This window comes from Eptatretus burgeri, chromosome 6, assembly GCF_056783735.1.
Source record: "Eptatretus burgeri isolate ZD-2024b chromosome 6, Ebu_testis_v1, whole genome shotgun sequence".
NCBI lineage: Eukaryota > Metazoa > Chordata > Myxini > Myxiniformes > Myxinidae > Eptatretus > Eptatretus burgeri.
The window spans coordinates 5214543-5231773 of NC_140966.1; the positions used below are offsets into that span (position 1 = coordinate 5214543).

The 17231-nt window shown below is 43.0% G+C and overlaps 1 protein-coding gene across 7 annotated transcripts in view; it reads right to left on the bottom strand.

The window, feature by feature from the left end:
• SMIM44 (small integral membrane protein 44) overlaps positions 1-17231 on the bottom strand; it is a 70053-nt gene that overhangs the window by 16052 nt on the left and 36770 nt on the right. The window contains exons 1-2 of one of the 7 annotated variants that reach the window (XR_015058904.1): positions 14054-14149; positions 7752-11364 (exon numbers count right to left, since the gene is read on the bottom strand). Coding sequence is in view for 2 of the 7 variants with exons in the window: in XM_085883807.1 (XP_085739933.1) it covers positions 11162-11364 (203 nt within the window). In the remaining 5 variants the exon portion in view is untranslated. The other 6 variants (XR_015058906.1, XR_015058908.1, XR_015058907.1 and 3 more) reach the window with 6 other exon arrangements.

The following is a 17231-nucleotide window of genomic DNA, read 5'->3' on the forward strand; positions in this document are numbered from 1 at the left end:
GGTCTCAGCAAGTCCTTTCTCTTCCTTAAGTTGAAAATGAAGCTTCGACAATATCGGAAGCATATATCTGGCTTGGCTGTTTGTTGGGTGGAAACTCAAAACTCGATGTAAAATGTCTGCACCAATAGCAAGAGCTTTAAATTTTTTTAATATATAATCTGTGTATTTTATTCTGTCCCAACATCATATTCATGGAAACAGCCTACACACGGAATGGTACGTTGTTGTGTAATGCGTTGAAATCCGGATTCATGGAAAAAGTGACTTTCAAAATGAGGCTTTTTCCAGAGTGATGATCAGTCTCAACAGAAACGGAGCAGAAAGGTTTGCAATGGGATTTAAGGAGGGAATTATGGCTTTTTGTGGATAGAGGAGGATGAAGAGGCAAGAAAAGAGCAGGCAAGGAAAAAACATCCAGGAAGGGAAAAGTTTAAAAATACTCTGTGCCATTGTCAGGGGTTTAAATAATAATTAAACAGAGGACCTGGAAGCGAAATTAGATGGCATGGAGTACGACCGATATACTTGGTGGAAGCAAAACATGGTTTAACGAGAAGAGAAATTGGAGGACAGGATTAGACGGCAACAAGATGTATAGGTGTGAGAGGAAAGACAACATAGGGGGTGTTGAGGTACTCTTCGGAAAGGACAGCATTGTATTGAGATTGAGGAAAAGGGGTGACGTTAAGGAGGGAATGAATATCGAGGATTCTGTGTAAATGGAGATATTAAGAATAGTAATAATGTTTTTATAGGGTTCCGGGTGCGAGAGAAGAACTGGACAGAAGGGTTGATTAATAAAAAGTTTAGAAAGGCATGTGGTAAGGGAAGAGCATCAAATTATCAGGGATTTTATAACTTGCCAGGGATAGGTTGGGTCCAGGAAAGGAGAAACAGCAGGGCAGATGGGGAGTTTCGAGATCTAGTCCTCGATTTCTTTTCAAGTCAGTTTGTCGTGCTTTTGAAAAAAAAAAAAAAAAACATGATGGGTAGGAAGTTAGACTTTTTAAATAACAACTGGATATGCTGGAGAATGTGGAGGTTTGAGAGCTGTTCAGGACGAGTGATCATAACAGCGCATGCAAGGACTCTGTTCAGAGTTAGAGCTTGGGAGAGTAGAGTAAGGCTACTGCATTAGATTTCAGGAAGGCAAGCTTTGATGGTATGAGGAGAGAGTGGGTGATGCATTGTAAAGTATGCTGTCCTTCGAGTGGAGCATTAAGTGACCTGTCCCGTGTGCTCGCACTTGCTTGTGGACGTGAAATAGTCTGCAGTTCCTTTGAAACGTCATAGGCCATTAGGTGCCGGGAAAGTGGCAAAAATATCCCTCGTCATGAGAATGCTTCGGCAACAATCACCTCGTTGGAGAACTGTGCTCATAGATTTCAGCTTCCAGAACTCTGAAAATTTAGCCTGGGTTTATTAAAATGGTTATTTTTTCAAAGGGAAATGCAAGTTTAATAACATTAAAGGTCCCATGACACTCAAAACTTTCTGGTTATTTATATATTAACTTGACCTTCCTAGTGAAGAAATCACCCATGTTTCTTCTTTAAAATTAAAAAATGGGATAATTACACCAATATTTCGAACATTTCTGGTGCTTTTCACAACTTGCCCCTTGAAAAAGTTGACTTCAGCGAACCGCAGCGTTGATGTCATCTGCAGAAACTCGCACAGAGTGGATTGACTTGATGTCGCACGCCGTATAAAGTACGTACAAATGCATTGTGCACATGTGTTTGCTATCTCACTGATCGTCTTAATTCCTGTGATTGTTTCGCGGAAAAGAAATTCTGCTTCTGAGCCGTGTATGCACAACAATCACGAGGCAATTATTTATCCCTTTACTACTTTGTCGTAGTCGTGTACAAATCCAATACATGCATGCACAATAAAGGGCTATACAAATTATTAAATGTGACTGTTGAACGTTTCCATTAAAAAAGAAACTTACAGGGACATACAAGTAAAATACTAAAGATTAATATTGCATCATTTCAAGGTGCAAGGAGATAATTTTAAAATCAAACAATGTGAAAAACCTGCACCCACATTTTGCAGCTTATTGAATTGTTCGCTGAAACCGGCCTGCTGGGATAGGTACGATTCCACATACATGCAAGCCAGGTATGGCTGCACTCGACATACATTGGTTTATTCTAAAGTGAAGGTGCTGCTTCCATTGGCTTGCTATTCATTAACATTTAGCCAAAATGCTGTAATAAATGAACAGGGAAAAATATGTTGGCACAACTATGAAAGACAAATTTATGTCTTATTACACGGCCTCATAGACTCGGGACTCTTACGCATTGACGTATACATTGTGTGCATGCTTATATAAGTTACTTGTCAACTCTAGAGTCGAGACTAGTGCGATAAATCCGTCGTCCGTCCGACTAGGCCGATAAATCTGACGTGCTGTAGCTTTCTTTTATTATTCTCTTTTCTTCATTGTTTCCTACTGGCGCTACATGACGGCAGTAGGAATAAAATAAATAAAAATGCAACAGAACGTCAGATTTATTGGACTACTCAAGACAATTGTATGGCAAGGTGTGTTCTGCACACAAGTTTTCATTGTATCCGGACAGCGAGGTTGCTTCGTTTTATGCGCGGAGAGATACGGCCGATGACATGGGCTGGCCTTGTTTGTGATGAATTTGCCGCGGTGCAACATGTCCGCTGCGCTGCGCTGTTGACGTCACCTCACTGAAATATTTCTGATATTGAGCAGTATGCAAGTCGAATTTACATTATTGAATTACGAATAGGATTTAGTCGAACCAGTTGTTATTTCCAAGTCGTCCTTTGATGTCCTCCCGATCATCATGAACTCCGGGAATTTCATCGCCACTTTCCTCTGCTTGTCCTGCTTCGGGCTCGAACTGGTAGGGCCGTATTTCATTTCCAGCTGCCTGAACTTCACCTCCCGCGACTATGTTATCTGACAATTCTCCATCTGATTCAGACCAAAATCCTTCATTTCTCTCACACTCACTGTCGCTACCAGACAAATCAAAGTCCATGTCATCCATTATTCAAAACCAAATGTTCGATTTTTTTAAAGCAGAAATGAACGAAGCGATTGAGTTGATCAATCAAATGTGGAAACACACAGAAAGCCAATAGAATCACGTAGACCACCAACCCGAGTAATTTATGTGCAGCCTTTGTAATCCTGCAGTTGACATCATGTGGGTTACACCCCTTTCAGGAGAATTTTTAGGGGCGTTCTCAAAGAGATTTGTTTTTTAATTTTACATTTTACAGAACGAGTATTGTGAAAAAACATTGTCAGATCTGAAATCACGATGAAAAACTCCTATAGGACACATATAGGGTGTCCCAAAAAAATATACAACTTTTAAAATGCTTCGTTTGATCCTAAAAAAGCAGTAATTTTGTCACTAATGCTTCATTTCTTGTTGCTGAGACCGTGAAGTTTATTTTGATACCAAGCAAGCGCCAGAAAAATGCCAAGACTGACCGTACAACAACGGACGAAAATTGTTGAACTTTGGCACCAGACGAAAAGTGTCATACAGGTGCAACGTCTTTACTTGAGACATTTCGGTATCCACTTGCGCCATGCACCAAACTTTCGGACAATAAAGTGCACCACCGCAAAGTTTACCAATGTGGGAACCATCTGTGACCTTTACAAGGGTCACAGTGGTCGGAAGAGGACAGGTCGTAGTGAAGAAAATGTGGAAATGGTGAGACAGGCGGTCGTTCAGAGTCCAAAAAAATCGATTCGACGACTTTCTGCCGAGACAAACATTCTTAAGAACACAGTTCAGAGGATCCTTCGCCAAGACATTCATGGCTTTCCATACAAAATTCAAACGGAAACGGTGCTTATTGATCAACAGAAACGCAAACGCCTAGACTTTGCAAATTGGTTCTCAGGAAAGTTGGAGGAAGATGCAGACTTCCTCAAAAAACTTCACATGACGGACGAATTCCATGCTCACTTGTCCGGGAAGGTAAACAAGCAAAACTTTCGGTACTGGGGAACTGAAAATCCTGGTAATGCATCAACTGAACTGGTGCCTCGATCTGTTCTCAAAGTCACCATGTGGGTGGCGGTTGGTTGGTATGGGATAATTGGTCCATACTTCTTTGAAGATGACCAGGGACGCACTTGCACGGTAAACCAGAGGAACTATCGTGAAATGATTCAGGAATTCTATCTGCCTGAGCTACGTACTCAGGCCCGTAGGAGAAACAACCTGATCCAGATGAGAACCCAGTGGTTCCAGCAGGATGGGGCACCACCCCATACAGCCAGGGAAACAAGGCGTTTTCTCAACCAACATTTTGAGGGCCGCTTTATCTCCCTCTATGAAGACGTTGAGTGGCCACTGTATTCCCCTGACCTTACTCCTCCAGACTTCTTCTTGTGGGGGGTATCTCAAGGACAGGATCAATGGAAACCCTAGGCCTCAGACTATTGATCAGCTGAAGGAAAACATCCACCGAGAAATCCAGAACATTCCTCAGGAAACGTTTCCCAAAGTGATGGAGAACATGACAACGCATTTGCAGGCAGTGATCGGACAACGTGGAGCCAACGTCGAACATGTGGTCTAAAAGAAAACGATGATTCTTTACCAAAATTTAAATTTTGGTGGCAATTTTGACATTGGTACAATAAACTTCAACCTTTCAGCTTCCTATCCAGCCATATATCTTTTTTTTAAATATATGTTATGACCATCCTCTTTGCAGATGAAAAGTTGTATATTTTTTTGGGACACCCTGGTATATATGCAATTTCAGTACTTTTGGGTGTCATGGGACCTTTACAGCATGTGACTTCACACATCTACAGTATATTTGGTTAAAGGACACAAAGTGTTTTTTTTTCAATTGAGATGACAACAAACCACGTGTGAATAGACAGTTACTTCCAGTATTTATTTGGTTTAGAGACTGTTGCAAAGGAATCTAAGGTAAAAATTGGTGAGAATAATGGATACTTACTTGTTTTAAACATTAAATAAAACACAAAACTGTCAAAATTTAAAAGTGAAGTTACATTTGTGTCACATCACTAATAATAATCTAACTGAGAATTCTCGGCAGTTTCATTTTCAATCGTCTCCATTGTTGGTACGACCACCTTTGCAGGAACACAAATAAGTGCATACAAACTTTTCTGAGAAGCACTTGCAATTCCCTGAACGGCGCATCTTGCAGTGTCATCAAGTCAATTCTCGATAACTTTCTGCTGCCTCTGGAAGAGTCATCCACAGTCGTCTCCAGGCAATCCGAACCGTATCACAGACCCAACCCCAATTGGCTGGATGAGGAAGGTTGGGACGGGCCACAAGTGATTGCGACCAGATGTGGCCTGCTTGAAGGACTGCACGCTTGACATGCTGGAATAGAGAACCACTAGTTGGTGGTGTGGTGCTCATGCTTCGACCCCTAGTGAACAAATCATGCCTTGCATCATCACGAGAGCTGTACCCGCAAGTCTTTTGATACATTACAATCACAAATCTCTCAATGTTTTGTGCAGATTCTTCTGGCACATCACATGCCTGCATGATTGCATGCAATAATGGTAATGTCCTGGATTTTAAAGCACCAAGGTTTATTGGAATGTGATGCACAGGGTTTTCCAGAGCCAGATGCAACAACAATTCTTTGAAGTTGTCAATCTTAAAAATAGAAGGCAACTGCTAATACTACCACACCTGTGTCTACAGGCATTATCAGCACCCTGCTGTTGACCTTCTTTGACACAGTGAGCATCAGGCAATATCACACAGGTGTCAGGTTCATATTGTGTGCAAGGACAGATTGAGGGATCTTCATCGTGGACAGGGGAAGACAAGACCGGTTCACAGTGTGTGCTGTAGAGATGCTTCCATTCACAATCCAGGGATTTGATAACTTGATTGGTCAAAAAACGACACAACTCTGTTTTGTTCTCATCAACTTGAAGAAAACTGCCAGTTAGTAGGCATAGGTGCGTTAGCAGTCACCTTTTGTCTCTTCCCTTTGCCTCTTCTTTCTCTTGTGCCTTTCTTTAAAGTTGAAACTGTCTATTATGTAGAAATCCCATATGATATCTAGCAGCTGGCAAGTGCGGAGCTGAGTGGCTACATATGGAATGAATATGTCCTTGGCATTGTCTGCAAATGTTTTACATAATTTAGGTCGAAGGAGCTGTACCAAAGCTGGACCATCTAGAACTGTAGCATCAACATCGGGAGCGGTAGAACACAGATCGCAGTATTGCAGTAAGCAGGGGATAAGGTCAGACTTTGTCCCTGTCCTAAGCTGTCAATTCTGAGAGATGGATGGTGGGTATGCCCTGTTTTCATGCGCAAAGAACTCCTTCATATCTCCTTGCAGTCTCTTGTGTGGCGATATACATTTCTGCAAAGAGCACATTGTCCACTTTCAAGCTCCCAAGCAAAGATTGCTGAAGCATTCCAGGCTTAGTTTCCAGCCTTGCAAAAGTGGGAAGTTTGTTTTTCGAAATTGTATCAATGAGTGGATTATTTCCTTCATTGCACACTCGCTCGGCAGTGAATGTTTGTAAAAAAAAAAATTGTAATATAATCTCTCCACTTGGTCCGTAGTCAAATAGATATGATATGATGACGAGCAGGCAGGTAGAACGACTGCTGCTCTACAAATAGAATAAAAGAAAAAAAAGAAAGATACCAGAAAGTCCGAAATAGTAAAAGGTTCTTCAATACAAATATAATGAAGTGTCTGTGAAGTTTGACGATGATACCTGAAACGGTTTAGGAGTTCTGGCCTGGAAAGGGAAATGCCCACTGACGGACAGACACGAAGCATCAGACAGACAACAGACAACAGACCGGCAGGTTGTTTCCTGATCTTTTCATGAAGAGAAAGCTTGAATGTAGCGATGTAGCAAAGGGAATATTTGTACTCTGAAGTGCACAATTTGTTTTGCTCTACGGCCGAGACTATAAATGGGAAGACGGGGCAGCTCATAGGTCGGGTGCTCACCTGCATTGTCAAATGTGGAATCAACTCCCAGGGGGATAAAATCTGATATACGAGATGTCATCCTGGTGCTTCACAATTAGGGTACTGCATCAGAGTGTCCTGTCATTTCAAAAGGATTGTTCCATTGTATAGGAAGGGTACTCCAGGTTGAGTTGACAGCCCCACGTTGGACATGAAATATTCCATGATGGCTTTTGATAAAAAGAAAAAAAAGACCATTGTGTGATGGTACTTTAGCACAATTACAAAATCCTACAATGTTCTACATGCAGTGGTAAAGGCCCAGTCACACCTTGACGTTTTAGCCAGCTTCTGCCGATTTTTGAAAAATTTGTCTAAAATGCCGGCACGCGTCGAATACGTTATGGGTAAGTTTTGGAAACATTAAGAGCACGCTGAAAAACACAGCCATACGTCGTAGTACACCGGCTTTCATCGTTGCACTTTGCGGTTGTCCTCAAATTTTAGCATGCTTGAAATTTTACGACTTATGCCAGCGTATGACTCACACGTTCCGCTACACTGGCCATCGTTGACACACGTCGACACACGTTACTCGTAAGTTACTCATAAGTCGAAACACGTCGAGGTAATGTTTTTACACTAAATGTAAAACCATCTATCAGTACACTAAATGTTATCCTCCGGAATGAACCCGATTGTTCGCATGACAAAATGGCGGCAACATGAGGCAAGTCATTCCTTAAGAAAAAAAACAAACAATAATTTATTGAACAGGACGTGGTATCAACAATTCCAGAAACGAAAAAAAGCCACAAGACCACAACCAAATTCCCTCCCAACCCCCTCTCCCCCACAAAGGCAACGCAACACACACACACACACACACACACACACACACACACACACCCACACACACACACACACACACACCCACCCACCCACACACACACACACACACACACACACACACCCACACACACACACACACACACACACACACACACACACACACACACACACGACTTGGGCACCAGGGGATGAAAGCTCATAGATGGTGCAGACAACTCAGGCAGTACAGGAAGCTGGAGAAGAATGTTGGGGAAATGAAGCTTGGAGCAGAACACAGAGAAGGAAGACATATTCGGTGCTCTCTCATCTCAACCAGGGCAATAAACTGGAGTCAGAAAGCGAGGGAGAGACAGACAGAGGGAGAGACAGACAGAGGGAGAGACAGACAGAGGGAGAGACAGACAGAGGGAGAGACAGACAGAGGGAGAGACAGACAGAGGGAGAGACAGACAGAGGGAGAGACAGACAGAGGGAGAGAGAGAGCTTCCTCTTGGGATTGGCGATTTGTCCCCCATTCCCACTTCATCACAAACCTCTGCCTCCCGAAGCTCACCAATCATGGACCATAAAGGTCTCCACCTCGTGGGGTGCCAGAAATCACAGACCCCCACCCTCCCCAGCCCAGCCCACCCAGTTTTATAAGATCAGACACCTTAACCTCAATATCTATACAAGCACAACCTGCCATTCGTGGGTAATATTTTAAATCGATTCCTTATCCTAAACACACACTTAAAACAGGTAAAAATTCTTCCCTAAATTAAACGTTGATATAAAAGGAAAATAGAAACAGTTTGGAGGCTTTACGCAGCACAAGCACACAAAGGGGAGGCACACGAAGGATGTTTGGGGGCATGGTGCTGGTGTTAAAAAACCTTTTGAATTTAAATAAACACAAAAGTCCATTTCAATCTCCTGTTCAAAACAGTTTGACAACTGTCAAACTCTGCAACAAATTGTTGATTAAACAATCTCGGTGAATAATGCAATCATGAATCGGATTCGGTGGCATAACGGATCCCAGGAATCCCCACTACTGGATATGTAATATATACAGTAGATGACCGCTTAAATTTAAACAAATGACACAAGTTGCAGACAGACAGGAAATGTGCAGTTTCTTGATTGTCCTTGATGCCGGTAGTTCATTTCGGACAAAGTCTCTTTTCAGACAAAAAACGTTTTTCCAAATCATTTTTCTTGCTCAGCGAAAATAAGTTAACGATTTCAGTTGTTGTGAGTTGGGGATCTTTTGCTCAATGTTGTTGCTGTTTAATCGATCGTAGTGCCGTTTCATGTCTTAATTATTTATTTATTACTCTGTGTGCTTCTCTGACACCAATATAATTAGCTGCTCTCGTGGAACGTTTGAATTATTAAAAATAATGAATAATCTATAATGTCAGTTATGAATACAAATCAGATTTTGAGTCATATGTTCATCATTAGTCATAAGCACAGCAAGATAAGGAAAAAAAAAAACAATTACAAAGTGCACTCCGGTCCATCTCTTGCACTTATCTCAAGGGTTAAAAAAAAATAATTAAAAAAATCTTGCTTTGAGAACAAGAAGCACAATGCTGCTTTAAAAGCCTGTGCAGAACCAATGTCGATTTGCCCTTTTGAGATGTCAAAATTTGATCCAGTGACAAGTGTATCAGCATGGGCACATCCATTTCGGTGTAAAGACTCATTATCTCGAGGTTTAATACAGCACATAAAAAAAGCACCGACACATTTAGCCTCTGCCAAACAATCACAAGAGACGAGCTGTGATATGGCCGTTAGCGATAGTCCCTTCAACATATTCATTGATTCGTGCGCTGACTGCTGAACTGCCAAGTTGCTGCAGAAAGCAAATACTTTCTGGCAAATCAATAATGACAAAATATTTGAGTATAACGTCGATTTAGCATCGAGTTAAAGTGGAAAGAAGAAAGGAATTTATGCGTAAAGTAGATGCGGATAGCTTCAATTTATTTTATTTACTTTTTTTCAAAAAAAGTGGTTCATACAAAAACCGACTGTTTCTCTGGCCATGGGTCGATGAGGTTGAATGGATGAGTTCATTCACCGATGCCCATTTATACAGCATGTTGGCAATCCAAAGAAGCTGAAGAGGCCTCCAGGGATGGAAGGTCTACACTTTACCGACATGGTCGTTCAAGCTCGGCCCACCAAGAAGAGCGGCGTTGACTTATCGTCATGCCGTTACATAACACCAGGTGGGTTGACTCAGCACAGCCTGCCATCCTCCCGAGGTTGGCAAAAGAAGTACCAGCTTACTGGGGTAATAAGCCATTTGAGTATTCTGCGTTGGAATGGCGACCCATCCAGGAATATACTCCATAGCCAAATGAAACTGCCTCAGCAGCGTTATGCGCCTCATGGCATGAAAGGAATGGTTGTTGTGGTGTAGTCATGCCCGCGGGGAGGGGCATGATGATGATGCATGATGGGCGTGATGGTTGGAGGAGTGGCCGTGGGGGTCGGCGAGGGATATGAGGTGTGCACGCCGTCTGAGGCGTCGTAGTAATACTGGAGTCGGCCGGCTCGTGAGTGTACCGCGTACGGAATAAAGGGGAGCCGCGGGCACAGTACGCCCTGGCTCGCACTCGTGCAACACAGCCCGGCTCGACTGTTCCTCCGCTTCGTGTCTGCCTGCTAAGCATCTCCCAATTCAGTACAGTACAGTTGTTAGATGGCGCGAGTGTTTCTTTTTATTCTTTCAATTCACCATCTTCTTGTACTCCTGTATGCAGCACCTGGCTGCTTGTTACATCATTTGGAGGAGATTTATAGATCTGTAGATCAGGGCAGGGATTTTTAATTTGGCGGTGGATACATACACATCATGACCTTTTGAACGGTATTGCCAATCTTTCACGTACAGAAATGAATGATAGCAGATAGAACAGCTGACTTCGTCCCATTTGAAAGAAGAATCGAAAATTACGAGCTCTGGCTATCCTGGAAATTAATTGTACGAAAATAATCAGCAAAGCTCAGGCCCGTTTCACCAGCCTCATTGGTGGAATGGCTGGTCTTTAGAGCATACGCTCTGAGTTTGGTAGGCCAGCCATTCGAACCCCGGGTTGAGCAATTCGGTTGTGCCGCTTCCTTGTTTGGCAAGAAGCATTTAAAAAGGATAGAGCATGGCCAATCAACTATAAGTTGGTCATAACAGAGCAGGTTTTTATGGGCCTAATGGCATCCTCCTGCATCGAGGTTCTTTGCAAGGTAAATCACATTATTATTAAAACCTGTCAACAAACCAGCCTTATGTTAGAAACATTTCAGCGGCACAGCTAGAAATGGCCATCGAGCATTCTGCAAATGAGCCTCACAAAGGCAGAATATTGTTTCTGTCCACAGATGAAAGTGGTACATTGCCATTGAGGAGGATTGGCTGACGGCAGGCTTCCACAATCACTGCTAGTCGAATAGGATCCTGGGCCTGCTCCTCAAGTTCGTCTGAGGCTGCAATCTTTTCCTCTCTTTCTTCTGCTGGCATCAATGAAGTTTTCTTCTGGCCAAAGAGGTTACCTGGCGGCAGTAAAAGAAGGATTCAATTTGAGTATGCAAACATGTGAGTGAAGGCACAGCGTTAACAAGTTTTCCTAACATCCAGTTCTCTTAATAATTATTTTAGACAAATTTTAAATAAAACAGCAAACAAACAAACAAATTAAAAAAAAAATGTAGGTGTAGTTGGCAGGTAGGAAAATGCATGTGCTTGGGTGAGACATAAATGTGTTGATGAAAGCATCAAGTCTGGCAGTAGAGTGTAGGCCATTGGTTGCTTCCCTCCTTCCCATGTCATGGCATGTTGTACTCCAGATCACTAACATGTGCTGATGTAAGTATTGTGCTTTACTCTTGGAATAAAGATACAGTGCAAGTTTGTTGAGTAGGTTTGTTCTTTTCTTGCATTATAGGAGTTGAAAAATGCTGAATTGACTGAATTGTCAGCCTTCAATACTGAAACTGATCATTGTTATGCAAGCCCTTGCAACCTGTATACGAGGCGCCGCGAGGAGTGATGTAAGGGACACATCGGCCATTTTGGAGTTAATGCCATATAGCACTATTTTAACCCTTACCCTATCATCCGAGCCTATCATCATCATATCATAAAAAAATGTCGCTTACATCACTCCTCCTCACAGGTCCTCTTTTCGAGTAGGTATTAAAAAAAAAAATATATATATATATATCAGCAAAAATTCTGCTCTCAGGTTTTGCAAAAATACTAGTGACTATGCAGGATATTAGGAAGAGGGTGAACCAGGTAAGGGAGTAAAAAGAAAAGGGAAAGTGTGTTAATAATACAAATATAAATGGATGGGAGTTGGCATAAAAAGAGAAACAAGGATTTGGGTGTTCGTTGATTCAGAGATAACGACAATGTCACTCGGTATAACGCATACCTCTGGCAGGCTGAATAGTTTGTGTTTGGTATCCCACTGATAGGCCGGATCTGGATCTGGACCTGAACAAAAATCGAATCTGCTTGTTCTTATCACATAACCAGCTCATCCACCTCGTTTTGTCATAACTCGCTCACAACTTTTTGAAATATCATGCTATATATATAGATTTTGGCCCCATCTCTCAATGGTGAAGATTAACTTAAAAATTCTCATATCCAGATCGGATAGTCACCAAAATCGAAACATTTCTTCCTCGTCACACACCCAACCTCTCCACCAAATTTTGTCCGAATTCGTCAACAACCTTTTGAGATATCCTGTTCACAGACAAACAGACAGACAGACAGACAGGGGTGAAAACATAACTTCTGTCCACCTTCGGTGATGAGGGTAATGAAACATGTCAGGAATGAAAGTACAACCTGTACTATATTACATAACCGCCCCTTCTGCGAGGGGAAAGCGCCAACATTATGGAGATGTGGTCTCATTATATCTATGTTACATAAATTAAGTGATATAACTACAACATTGCATCGATTAATGCAATATCTTTGTATCGTAAGGTCCTTTCATATGACTGGAAGCCCTGAAAGAGGTAACACCTGTGAGCTGTCTCGTTTGGGTTCAATTATTGGTCCAACTAAAACTGTCAGATTGGTGCTTCGCAGGCAGGTGTTGCATCACAAAGTGTGCGATGGATGAAATATTCCAAATTCCTGCCCAAAGCAGCTCCAGTTGAATGTCAAGCATGGCCATCCAGTTCGTGAAAGACTTTGGTCAAATTTTCCTGAGCTCACCTCACAAGAAGGCAGAATTAATTGTGCTCCCTTAAAAAAAAAATAACACTTCCAAATTCCTGCAACATGTAATACTTAATACGTGGATGGAAATGTTGGAAGTCAAGTTATGAGGACTCCGATCGAAGTCTACAGGTAGTGGACAAAAATAATGGAAACACCAACAGAAGATCACTTAGTAGGGTGTTGGACCACCACGTGCATCGAGGACAGCATGGATACGACATGGCAAGGAATCAACAAGGGTCTAGAAGTGCTCTGCAGGAATGTGGTACCATTCTTCCGCATGGAAGTCCTCCAATTGACATCGGTTTGATGAAGGTGGAACCCACTGTTTTAGGTTCCACAAATGCTCTGTGGGGATTGGGGTCTGGCTATTGGGAAGGCCATGGAAGATGGGAAACGACCTCATCCTCGTGCTCCTCAAACTACCCGGTCACAACTGCCCTTTGGACCGGAGCATTGTCGTCCTGAAAGACACACCTTCCAGCAGAGCAGAAATGCTGCCTCACGAGATGCAGATGATCCATCAGGACGGTAACGTAGCGAGCTTCCGATGGAATGAGTGAACCCAGACAATGCCAGAAAAATGTTGCAGGAATTTTAAAGTGTTTATAGGCCGGATCTTCCGGTTCTGGGTTTGCAGCAACGGCAGGTTCTCTCAGGGGTCTCTGACGACTTTCTCAAAGTTAAGTGTCCAGTTGTTATATGTGACGTTTTAACTTTATTTTCTTACCTCGATGTTTCTGTGTGTTCCTAGCTCGGTTTTGTTTCAAAAATCGTGATATTTTGTGAGTTTTCGTCAACATTGTCTTACCGGGTTCCTTGAGGCCTACCCGTCCTTCCCCTCTAGGTGTACGATCGTTTTTATTTATATTCTCTCCCTATTACCTTCAATTCCTACTTCCCCCACTTTCCCAATGCCACCAATCCCTCCCAACCAAACACTCTGTTTCTTGTCTAAAATTTAAATGTAAAAACAACCCAAAAAAAACAATCTACCCACGAGTCCTGATCCTCCTCATTTTCTTCTTCTTCTTCTTCTTCTTCTTCTTCTTCTTCTTCTTCTTCTTCTTCTTCTTCTTCTTCTTCTTCTTCTTCTTCTTCTTGTTCTGCTGCTTCTTCTTCTTCTTCTTCTTCTTCTTCTTCTTCTTCTTCTTCTTCTTCTTCTTCTTCTTCTTCTTCTTCTTCTTCTTCTTCTAGGAACATCATCTTTCTTCTATTTGAGCTGACCCTCTCTCACCATCACCTTCACGATTTCTACCGACAACCTTCCATTCCCGAATCTTACCAAATCTTCAAAAATCCATCAAAAAATTAAAAAAAAAATCTTCCTTGTATCCTTTCTACCTATACACCTCCTGTAACCACGTGTCTCTCTCCACTCTTCCTGATACTTTTCATCGACCCAGCAGCTTCACTCTGCGTTTACCGTTCCAAATTCACCACACACCTCCACGATTTTACCTCAACCTTCCCTTTTCCGAATGTTATGCAATCCTTATGCAAAATAAATAAATAAATCCACTTCTGACCATACACCTCCCATAGCCACTTGCGTCTCCCGTAACCACGTGATCTGTTTCCACCCTCTGCGATTACTGATCCAAATTTACAATTCGCCTCACAATTTTTTTTACAACGTTTCCATTACCTAATCAGATGAAAACTCTTTCTCAAAAAAATAAAATAAAAACGATCTCTTATAATGCTTCACCTTCCTCTTTCACACATGTGGTACTCATAACTGTATCATAATTCACTATTCTTCGGTTTAAACAGACCGCTCTCAATTCGACCTTTCCCTCATACCTTGCCTAAAAAATCCAACTGTTACAGAGTTTTATTTCTTCTCTCCATTCTCTTAATTTGCCTCCATTGCATCCCTCAAGAAATGTCCTAAATCGCATTTCTGACGTAAAATGAAAAAAAAGCCCCCAGTTTGCTTTGAATGTTCGCTTTCCATCAACCATTCTTTTTTTTCCAACTTCAGTGCCAACTCACCCCTCTCACCCCTCACTCTCACTCTCAAAGCAACCATCCCACTCTTCTCCCTCCAAGCCTCTCTCTCACCTCTCTCAAAAACGACCCCTCACCTTTCTCCTTCAATAATCCACCCTTAACCTTCTCTCAACATACACTCCCCTCACTCACCCTTCTCAAAGTTGTCCCACCTCAAACACAAAGCTGCCTCCTTCCCCTGCCCTCTCATCTTCATCTCTTCACTCCACCTCCTCAAATCCTCAACTGCCTTCTTCCTCCTCCCTTGTCCTACCCTCCCCCTCACCACCCCCTGCACCCAAAGCCTCCTCCCCTCCCTCTTCATTAACAGTGTGGACCTCAAATATCCGGGGCCTTCACTCAAACGTTACAGACCTTTCCATACAAGTTGCCACTGACAAACCAGACATTATCTGCCTCACAGAAACTTTCCTCCCCTAAGACGTGTATGACTCCCAAGTATCTCTCCCCGGTTACTCCCTCCTCCGGTATGACAGACCTGAGCCTCGTCCTGGTGGAGGAGTTGCTCTCTTCATCAAAGACTCTATTCCTCACTCTCCATGCACTGCTCTCACTCCCCCACACCCCCAGGAATACCTCTGGTTACGGCTTCCCCTCCACTCCCACCTCATGTTTATTTGTGTACTGTACCGTCCACCGAACAGTGATGACTCCATCTACACCTCTCTATCTGAAAACATGGACCAACTTCTATCTTCTCATATGTGGTGACTTAAATTGTCATCATGTCAATTGGCTAGGTGTGGGTACCTCTCTCACCTGCCATGGCATCTCAGCAAAAGCTTTCTGTGACTCATTGGGACTGACTCAATCGGTCAACTTCCCGACCTGGATCTCAACCAATGGTACTCCATCTATTCTGGATCTGATTTTGACAAATTTCCCTGACAATATCTGCTGCTCTTCCTTCGCTCCAATTGGTTCTTCTGACCACGTCCTTGTTAAAGTGGACATCTCTCTGGCTGTTATCAGAGAACCACCTCACCGCCGTCGAGTCTGGCATTTCACTCAAGCCGACTGGCAGGGTCTCCAAGCAGCCATCAAACTTACAGACTGGTCTCCTATCACTACTTTCTCAAACATCAACTCATCCTGGGAATTCTTTCAAAGAAACTTGCTCTCCCTCATGCACAGATTTATCCCCTCTCGTGTTCAGTTGTCCTTCCCTTCCTCCCGCCCTTGGTTTACTGAAGCTTGTGGCGAGGCAGTTGTCCTGAAACAACTTGCCTTTGCCTCATGGAAAGCAAACCCAACTGAGGGCAATCTCAGTTCTTTCCACAAAGCTCGGAACAAGTGTGTATCTACCCTCAGGAGAGCCAGAAAACAACATCTTTCTCATCTCAAGTCTGAACTCTCAAACCTCTCTCCCTCCTCAAAATCCTGTAGGCATCTAATCAAATCTGTTTCTGGTGTATGTTCCCCCTCCATCCCCTCCCTTACCTCAAATGGCCACACAGTTGACACTGCACATGAAAAGGCTGAATGCCTAAACTCTAAACGTGTTTGCTTCTAAATCTTGTGTCCCAAACCCATCGCTTTCTGTACCCACCTTACCCAGTCGCACCCAACTGTTCCTGGACTCTGTGTCCTTTTCTCCTGACAAGGTGGAGAGCTTGCTGTCAAATCTCGACTCAGATTCTGCAATTGGTCCAGGCAGCATCAGCCCACGTGTCCAAAAAACCTGCTCCGCTGCTCTTGCTCACCCTCTCTCTGTTCTATTCACCCTCTCATTTGCTCAGTCATCTGCCATCTGCTTGGAAATCAGCACACATCACTGTTTTGCATAAAAAAGGTGCAAAAACCCCTCTTGCAATCAGCAAGGTTATGGAATCCATCATCGCTTCAGACATTAAATCCTTTCTCTTCTCCAATGGCTTGATTTCCGATCATCAATTTGGATTCAGACCAGGTCACTCTACCCTGGATATGCTGCTTCTGCTCTCCTAACAATGGATGGAGGTCCTCAATGCCAGACAGGAAATCATGGCCATCTCCCTAGACATGTCGCATGCCTTCGATTCGGTCTGGCACCCTGCCCTGCTCACCAAACTCTCTTCCTCTTATATCCAAGGCCATCTCCACTCATGGCTCGCAGACTTCCTCTCCTGTCACAGTCAACGTGTGGCCCTAAATGGAGTTCTCTCATCCCCTCTTCCTG